Source organism: Barbatula barbatula (genome assembly GCF_947034865.1).
Source record: "Barbatula barbatula genome assembly, chromosome: 15".
Lineage (NCBI taxonomy): Eukaryota > Metazoa > Chordata > Actinopteri > Cypriniformes > Nemacheilidae > Barbatula > Barbatula barbatula.
Genome location: NC_136778.1, coordinates 8,298,918 through 8,309,191, shown reverse-complemented (window position 1 = coordinate 8,309,191; position 10,274 = coordinate 8,298,918). Strand labels below are relative to the sequence as shown.

The following is a 10,274-nucleotide window of genomic DNA, read 5'->3' as shown; positions in this document are numbered from 1 at the left end:
AAGTCTGTGTTCTTTGTTTCTGAACATGCCCAGAAATCTCTACAGTCAAAGTAGTTTTTCAGTTCTGTGACATGTGAATGAGAGGAAGAGGAAGAACCACGGCCCCTCAGGACAGACATTTCTTACAGATGATACTCTTTGTAGAGCCGAAAAAGCAGGAGATAAAGACATAAAGCACTTTAGTGAAGACCACTGATGACCACATATGGCCATTAGCGAATTTTTAAACTTTTTCATTTTCATAAACCACACTGGAAGTTGTGCCAGTGGCCTAAGTATTTTGTAAAACCTGAGGGAAAACTACCTTTTTGAAAGTCTTTTTGACACTCTGCAGATGTAGTTTGGAACATGAGATGTTTAATCCCTTCATACATGAGCTACTGTGTGAAGGACAGCAAAGCCGTTGTGTGTAGAGCTCGGGTCTCAAGACTTGTTGAGAAGAAAATGTGTATGTGTGCGTGAGTGTGTTTTGGCTAGTTCTTTAGTCTGCCTGCTCTTTCTGTGTATCTCTGTTACCATTCTCACACGTTGCTTTTGTAAGTCTGTCTCAGTGCTGCATATTACAGCCTACAGCTCATTTTATCTCTGCATCAAATTTCTCAGCAAACAGATGCTGCAAAAAACACAACAAAAAGGCTTTTAAAATAATGCATCCGTTGATTTCCTGGCAGGCCCCGGCCTACAGGATTTCAGTTTGACCTCACCCATACAGACAGCTTTGAAAAACAATTTGGCTAAGGCCTTGCATTAAAAAAGAATGCACTTGTTTTGGGGAAAGATGAGACACCATGTTTGTTTGAGGGCACTGCAATGCTAGTTCACTGAGGTCATCTCTGCTGGATGATCAAATGAGGAATGCTTTCCTCTGTGCCTTTTAGTTCGAATTATGCTGGTAAAGTATCTTATTCTGACATCTTGTTCCCTGGTCCAAACATGTTTGTTGGCTTTGATATGGGCTGTGATCGTGTTATAATGAGATGGCATCGTAGGAATCCAATAGCACAGAGCCTACATCTGAGAATCCTACGGAATGGAAGGTATTCACTGGTAAACCAAAACATCAGACCCTGTAATCTCCTGCGTCAGTGTAATGTTATTGTTTTTCCCCTCATTCTACCTAATTGGATGACAGTGAAAGATGATAAAGCTTGATGATTGGGGAAATATGTACTGGATGGGAGATGAATGTCAGCATGGGTCCGACATGCCTGAAGGCCTGCACGTGCATGAATGCAGCCGCTCACACGTTCTGACGACCCCAGGATTACCCACGTGCACAATCACTCACTAACTACAATTACAAACATGCTCAGACACATGTATACATTCACACAGGATCTAAAACCAACAATGACCAAGCCCCAAAATGTGAGTAAAAAAGGCTTGGCGAGTAAATAAACAGAGTTGAAAAAACGAACAATCGAGAAAACATATGCTGTGACTTTTAACAAAGTTTACCTAATTTTACGTATAGCCTATGTATATATATCTATTACCTATTTCATACATTTTAAAGGGTCATAAAAAAGAAGAGAAATATATAAAATAAAACATATTTTATGTTAATATATTTTTGCATAAATTTCGCTCATATAAAAATAACAAAGACCTGCTGCGACTTGTTTTACCTGTTTCTTTTTTATCATAAAATATATAATATAAAATAAATATAATATTATAATATAAAAACATTTTATTTAAGACAAATACAGCGATACGATAATTTCCATAAACATACAAAGCGTGAGGGGTGGATGGGTAGTCGGAACTAAAGCACGAGCGCACCCATTGCAACCAAAACACAAACATCAGTTTCACTTACCGCATGTTTCACTTCCGTGTGGTTCACGCGGATCTCCATAACCAGCGTTATATCCACCATATAACATTAAGCACCCAAAATGCAGTGAACAAACAAACACAGCTGAACTACATGACAAAGTGCTATCTCTCTCTTTCTCCTGCACACAAGTGAAAGTGACTTTTGTGTATTCTCCTTCTCCCGCTATCCATGGCTGATGCGTGGGCGTGCTTTGAATTGTCCAATAACGGACTAAGAAACTTTGTTACGAAACGGATTTTCATGTTCGAAAAAAACTTTCCGAAACCTATATGAAAGCTGGGGGAGTGTTCTGAGCGCAGAAATACTACATCATACGTCCAACTTGTTTTTTTGACAAGTTGACCTTGTTAAGGATAAGAAGCTAGCATGTTTAACATTATAAATAAGTCAGAGTGCATGAAACACCGTTGTATACCCCCTTTAATAAATAATGCAAAATACACTTCCATCACCTTGGCAGGTGGTGCGTAACAATCTGTCAATCACTTGTAATTAAATGTTTCATTGGAATTGGAATTATATATCTTGCTAACACACCTACTCATAGGTGCATATGACCCCGACTCACTCACCAGCAATAGGCTGTTTATAACAGTCCCAATTAGCAGCCAATCTCCGCTTGAGAACCATGCGTGTGCTTGGGCCACTTATCGGAAGACCTCTGGAAAACTTCAGCTATTAGCATGTGTGTGCATGATGATTTGTAGCGCAGAAAAAAAGAGGGAGTGCTAGGGGGAAAGGGGGAACATGCTAGACAGCTCCTTTCACAAGATTGGACTTTAAACCAGCCAATTAGTCGTTTCACACATAGGGAGCATTGTGCAGGTCACACATTAATTTGAGAAATGAGCAGGAAAACTGGAAGCTGGTGATGTGGACCGAGAGAGAAGAAATGAAAGAGTGAGCGAGAGAAAGAGAGAGAGAGAGAAGGGCTTTAATTATAACAGAATTGCATTTCACAGATACCCAGCCCATCATTTCTATTTCTCCTCCACTGTCAATGCATATTTTACCAAAAAAAAGAAACGAGCTTTTCTTTACCTTTGAATGTCCTCCATTTGCTCTTGTTAGCAGAACTCCAACAGGGATTTGACAGCTAGTAAATTTTCAACTTCTCATAATTTGACAGTGGATCTGTCTTTGTGGGATTCAGCAACTGTATGCACATCCATTTGTGCTTCAGGCCTTGTCTTTGTATGTTCCTATATGTGTACATAAGCAGGCATCTAATTAGCTGTAAAGCTCCCATTATTGTCATGGGGTTTCAAAACTTGAAATGTTCTCTTTCCCAATCATTATATTATTCCGAGTAAACGGCATGTAAAGTCAAAAGAAATATTTTAAAACCGAAAGCCTTGCTTTTTTTCTTAGTTCCCTTAAGAGAGCGTCTGGACAACTGTAGCTCCTGTTACACCCGGACAAATGCAGTGTTCAGTCCTACAAAGATAAATGATCGTTCTCACAGTGCATTTATCTGCAATGTGGCTCCACTGAGGACCTGGAGGAAAATTTACATTACTGGAGAAAGAAGCATATATACCAGCAAAATCAATCTAATCAATCCACCAGACCACAATGGCTCTCTGGCAGGGGAAAGCAGAGGAAATATAGATCCTTCAATTATGTTGTCAGATATGAGAGCAGAGAAAACAAATAACACGAATCCATAAGTGCCTGAAAACTTCAGCTGTGTAATACGTGTACTCATTTAAGAGCATTCAGCAATTATCTTGTGTAACTTGCATGGTAAACGCAACACCAGATATATAAAATCCCTATTACGGCTCGGGAAAGCCAGAGTGAGGCAAATGTTAATGCAAATGTTTACATTTAATAGGCATGTTGAGTGTGAAAATACAGACCTGTCATATCGGAGGCGGACGCAGGTCATTGTTTTGCCATTTGCCAGGAATAGCCTGACTGGAGGAGCTCACTTTAGCATACACTTGTAGGTTAAATTTCTAGCCATCATTGAAAGCACAGTGACACTGCCACTAAGACCCTCTCAAATGCAGAAATACTTTTTTTGGAACATCCATATAACATATCCATATAGTTTTAGTTCACTCAACAATAAGATAGAAAGTTTAAAAAGGTATGTTTTATGGTCAGTCCATACGTATAATCTCTTGCTTTGAAAAGGCAAGACCAGAGCTCCCTGTTAGAATGAAAAGAAATATACGAAAAGTTCAATACAGCAGTGTGAGAAAGAAAAGCACACCTGGGAGATGGATAGTGCTTTGGTCAATAAAGGTAATGACATCTTCCTCTGTGGCTTAGTCCTTTTGCAGCGGCCCTGCATACTTATCAGTCCATGCGATCAGCAGGAAGTAACAGAAAGCCAGGCTTATCTGTGTTTTGGTCTGGAGCTTTGGGGGAGGGCCGAGGAAGGATTGAGACGTTTGAGTTGGTCATGATTTTTGTGGTTGGAGTGGGGTGGCACGGTAACATGACACAGAGAGACTAAACAGAATATATGCAATGGAATTACACGAGGAAAGATATACTATGTGTATGTGTATATATATATTTATATATATATTATAAATCATTTTAATACTCAAAGACATGCAGATTTCATAACAATGGATTTATGTAAAGGAAAACTATGATTTTATATTTTCATAGGATATTATTGTTTAAAATAGAAGTACTTTCAAGAATAATGAAGTAAAGGATAGACAGGAAGTACTGGTGCTTCACACATCGGCAATTAGAAAATTGTGCCAAAACTTACGTATTAAAGCTGAGGCAGATCCTTAGGTTGAGGAGACCAATTACCTTCTTCCTTAAGGCTGCACTGTGTGATCTGATGTGACATCTCTTTGAACAAACATGACAAGCTCAATTACAGGAAAACTAAGGATAGCAGATATGACTGAGATTCAGTTATAGATAATCTAAGACATGCAGACACAGAGATGTTAGCAAGTGCGGATAAAAGCTTTAATGCAACATTTAAACACTTCCTAAGCAGATAAATAAGATTATGACAGTCTCGAGGGCTGAAATAATAAATAGCATGCTGTCTTGCTTTTTTTTTGCAGTCTTATTTGTTACTGTATTTGTGCGACCTCATTTTGAACATTCAACCCACATATGTGACCAATGACTGATGTCTGTGTGCTTAGAAAAATAAAGACATGAGGTCTGTTTATGTGTGGTAAGTGTCTCTCAAAAGATGAATAAAGGATTGAAGAAAGATCACAAAGAACCTCACAGCTTATTGTGTATCTTCTGTGAAATGGATGATCTTATCTATTTTCACATGAGAGAAGAACCTCTAAAAACAGTTAATAGGAAAATAGCATGTTCAGGTATCATGTCAGAATACTGTTACATTGAAGCGAATAAATTACTCATGTGTCAGCGAATCGTGTGTAGATACTTTGAAACGTATGTCTGGTGTGTAAGGGAAGCGAAGTGGGTGAAATCACATTAATCCTCAACTTATTCGATTTCACCGATCTCAACATTCCATCAAAAGATATTTTAATGAGTCTAGAATGCAACTTAATGAAGTAAAGTCTGGGCTTCAAGCCATTCAGATGAAGATTTGCACCTGTCAGAATCATTGAATTAAAATCTGTTATTAATGCTGTTCAGGGTTGCAGCAGACTGGTGTTAATAAAACAATATTTTAATAGCGTTAATAATTGTCTTATATTGCAAAATTCACCTGGTGGAGAATTCAACAGTGTGAAATGAAAACAGATCATTATGCAACGCTGAACGCTCACATTGTATAAAAAGTTAAAAGCCCCATTATAATAAGTCTTGATCATTCTGACAAAGCAGCAAAAACGTATTGACTAAATTCATTGATGTATGCATATTGTCAAATTAGCACTCAGAGTATAAATTTAATTTAAAGCACAGTGGGTTGCTTCCCACTGTATATAAATAAAATATTGTAATAATACACTTCCTCCATTCACATTTTCCCATAACTGGCATCCCACAGAGAATGTCACATTTGTTCAACGTAGAGCTAACTAGTGAAGATAAAGAAAACTCTAGTGTCTTTAAATCTGGCAAGGGGCAACATATGAATTTAGCTGGTGGGGTACATGTGGCTAATTTACAGTTTTACTTTTGATCAATGAGTCACAGTCTTTAATACATTTTATAAATAAATAGATTAGAGTGTAGATAGGTTGTAAGTTGTAAATGGCAGAAGTGGAAGTTGGTTGGACAGATAGATTGTGAATCAGAATTTATTAGATTTGCATATTATTCCATGACTTCAAAACAACTGAGTGAGACAGAGAAAACTTGGTGGTGGAGAAGATGGGGGTGATGGAGGATGGTACTCAAAAGATTAACTGAACTTTAGTACGGTGTTTCTTAAAAGGTTTTGGCTATTTTAATTAGTCTTATTCAGGAAGTGTCTTCTAAAACCAAAACTAATCTTGCTTAATGCAGTCTTTTGATGATGTTTATACAGTAAAATAAAACATTTGTGTTCTTATTAGATCTGACAAAATCTTCTGTGATGCAACAAACAAGAATGTTGCAAAGATTAATTTTTTTTGTAATTCAAAGACATTCATAATCTTCTGTGCCAATCAACCAACGAGCCAGATGTTGAGTAAACTGTAGATGTAAATATCTTGCCAGGAAAAACAAGTCTCAGTATCAAAATGAATGTAAATCATGACCGAGGCCAACACTAATAATCGTTCAGCACGGTTACTATTTTCTTTTCAAAAACATCAATGATCATTAGCTGCTTCTTATTATTGAAAAATTGAATCCAGGCATCATAGAGAACCCTTAGAAACAGCGATTGGCTTGGTAGCTTTAGAATGAGAAGAAAGGTGCTTTTAGCTCTGAATAGTAACTAAACCCTGAACAGAACAGGAGAATGTATAATCAAACCCATGTAGCAGCTGTCCATGTGACTGACTTTCCTTCCGTAGACTAACATATGCAGCAACTGAGAATGAGCTCTATCCCACCGGTAAATTCCCTCCCCTCCACAAAGAACACATGGGCTTTCATGTAAACTGCCTTTCCAGTTGACCAAGTCAGACTGCTTACATAACACCACTTTTTAGAAATATTGTATAAATCATTGTATTGGAAATGGAATATTTCCATTGTATGGAAAAGGCATAAGTTATGTCTGAAGGGCCCTGGAAGGATCTGCCTGATGTTAAACTAAGTATAAGGAAGCATGTCAAGGCACCAAAATAAACCATTAAGACAATGCACATACACTAAATAATATGCACATTAGATCATTCTAAATACCCTATTTCTGTGTAGAATGTGTTACGTAATTGGACATAACAGAATAACACAAATATTGGAAAAGTTATTTATGCATTCACTGCAATAAGTGGGTTTACAATTTTCTTAACAGACATTTATATTGACTTGACTCATAACCCTTAAAACTAAAAACTGTAACACTGCATATTGTATAAAGCAATCATTAATAAAAATAGAGACATCCATTCACATACTGCATTCTCTTAGTAAGTGACATCACCACCACCACCACCACCTGAAGAATCTTTGAAACCAGCAAGATAACTATGCAAAATAAAGCTAGAAATTCAGCTCCTTAAGATTCAGAATGTGGTGCATTAGCATGGTCACTCTAACCAGGCTGGCAGTTCCTAGATTGACAAACTTGCATAATGCAAAGAGAGGAGAGGGTGGTGCTGGGGGAATTACACCAATCAAAATTGGCTTCGCTCACCGCGCGAGATTTGGTTTCTTAAAGGAACCGATTTGTACCGGTTATGAATAAAACCTCCTGTAAGGACAAGGTTTCATTTCAAGATGTTCTTTTTGGATCACTTTCAAACACACATGCGTGCACACACACACACAAACAAACACATCATTAAGCAGACTTACATGTTCTCATCAGTTCCAGCTGATTTATTTGTGTCAGATACAGACTTCAGCATGACGACATGTAACTAATTTCCTTTGCTACAAAACGCAGATGGTCCATTTGGAGAGTATATTGCACAAAATAATGAAAAAACAAATGTGCCATTATGATAAAAAAGCAAAACAAAATCCAGTTTTACACCTGCTATTTGGGACCCATTCACACAGATATACATAAACTCCTAGCTTTACTATATTACAGAACATATACAATCTTCATTCTAGTACCAGAAATGAGGTCTGTGTTTCCCCCAAATTCCACTGTACACTTCTCTATAGAAATGCTTCAGATCTACAGCTGTACATTTGCCTGGCGTAAAATAATAACCAGGCATTTAAATGCAAGTTCTCACTTTAATCTTGCATGCTTTACAAATGAAACCGGGTTGAAGTGCCTGAAGAAACCTCACTTAAAGCACAGTAAGAATATTCCCTTTAACTGTACAAAAATATGCCAGAAAATAGTTTACTTCTTTTTTTAAAAAGATGAGGTATGTTGGTTATGTATCAAAATGCTTCCTGCCATACCTGTGTGTTCTAGAGCGGTTATCTGCTTAAATATCCCCATGTTTGCAGGGAAACGGAACTGGTTACAAAAACGAAACATTTGTGGCATACAGATATTACATAGGACCTCAGAAAAAAGTTACATCCTGAACAGTGTTTCTGAATCGCCTCCATTCGGTCCAGCAACCGTTTGCCAACTCCCTGTAGAGATATGGGTGCATGGGAATGCATAGTTCAGATTTTGCGCTCCAGTGTAAGCAGTTTCACTGCAGTCCCACAGAACAACCACACACACAACCCTGTCAAAGTTGACATGTCACCATTTCGCTACGTTACCCAGTGTAATAACGTACGTTCCGCTGTGTTAACCCCTACCGCAACAATCACAGAGGCAAAGTCATAGAATAACCTGAAGATGCGCTTCGCCCCCTTGGAGGACAGCGAGTGTTTCAGTTAGTAAGTGAAAACCAAATCTGAAAAGTTCGCTTCCAGCCAGTCTCCCGCGATCATTTCACTGAGCTCAGGGGTGCAATAGTCCGGGAACTCAAAGTGAGAGCAGAGGCTGCCCTCGCTGAACGAGTCCAAGTCTTTATCCACCAGAGACAGGCAAAGATTTCCTGAAGTGTTACCCAAGTCTGCTCCGTGGGAGCCAGCCGCTAAGTTCAAACTGAAGTCTACCAACAAGTCGTCGGAGTCCTCGCTGGAGCTGCTGGAGGAAGAAGAAACGGACCTGAAAGAAGATGCTGGTGATACGGAGGCAGGATACGCTGCGTTCTGCTTGGTAATGTTCTTGAAGTTGTAAAACAGTCTGCTGCCGCTCGTGTGCCTGGACTCCTCATACATGCTCGCGCCTTCCGACTCTGCAGCAGAGCTCAGCGTGGGACTCGCCGGGACCTTGTGCAGTCTGATGGGCTCCTCTTCCTCCTCGACTTTAATCCGAGAGGGGAAATCGTCATCGTAGTCATCCTCCTCATCATCGTCGTCGTCGTCATCTTCATCATCGGTAAGTTCCCGTTTGATAGACTTGTTCACTTTCAAGTTAGTGAAAACGTAGTTATATCTGCAGTCTTGCGATGGTCTCGCGGTAATGTTGCCCGGTTTGCTGGTCTTGAGTTTCGTGCACTTCTTCCCTGCGGCTTTGACACTTTTGCTGACCTTCTCCGGCGAATGCAGCGCTGGTTTTGAAGAACCGTCCAGCTTTGGCTTTTTCTTGGGTCTGTATTTGTAGTCGGGGTAGTCAGCCATGTGTTGAAGCCGGAGCCGCTCGGCTTCCCGGATAAAGGGAATCTTTTCGCTGTCCTTTAGCATTTTCCAACGCTTTCCCAGTCTTTTGGAAATCTCTGCATTGTGCATGTCCGGAGACTGTTCCATGATTTTTCTCCTCTCGATCTTTGACCACACCATAAAGGCATTCATGGGTCGCTTAATGTGACCTGTGGCTGTTTTGCACCAGTCCGGTTTCGGTGGCACGGGGCTGCACGCCATCAGTTCGTTTTCCTCTGTGTCTGTGGTGTCTCGCGACACGCTGCTCTCGGTCTCGCAGTGCTCCGTGTGCAGCACCATGTCCCCTCGTGCTTTCACAGTTCAGAAAGTTCAAAGATACGTTCTCTCCTGGTATTGACTCGCAGCCTCTGCTCTCTCTTGACAAACCTCTTTTCAAAGTTACCGTCCGCCTTCTTAACTAGTTTCTTGGTTTCTCATATCGGTTACGTCACGTATAATTATCCAATAGCGTGCCTCGGCTCCTCCCACGAGCCGCCAGGCGTTCTCTTAACTCTTTGCGTCCAGTTGAAGATTTCAATTGTGAGCGCTCATGTGGGTGGGATTTTCATTATGTCTGGACTTGGTGTGCGAGAGAGGCATATTAAATGAACACCAGTCCCGTCAGGACGAAAGATCAGGGCGTAGAGATGAAACGAGAGCATGACAATTCAGTGTTTTAATCAAAGAATGGGAACATTACATTTTTCCTCTTTTTAAGATTAACGCGTTTTTAAACCCATTTGATGCCATT

The 10,274-nt window shown here is 39.7% G+C and overlaps 1 protein-coding gene across 1 annotated transcript; it reads right to left on the bottom strand.

The window, feature by feature from the left end:
- Positions 1 to 7,162: 7,162 nt before the first annotated feature.
- Positions 7,163 to 9,928, bottom strand: sox11b (SRY-box transcription factor 11b). The gene has a single exon (XM_079475656.1). It carries the CDS (start codon positions 9,821 to 9,823, stop codon positions 8,714 to 8,716), a length of 1,110 nt encoding a protein of 369 aa, XP_079331782.1. The 5' UTR covers positions 9,824 to 9,928; the 3' UTR covers positions 7,163 to 8,713.
- Positions 9,929 to 10,274: the final 346 nt, after the last annotated feature.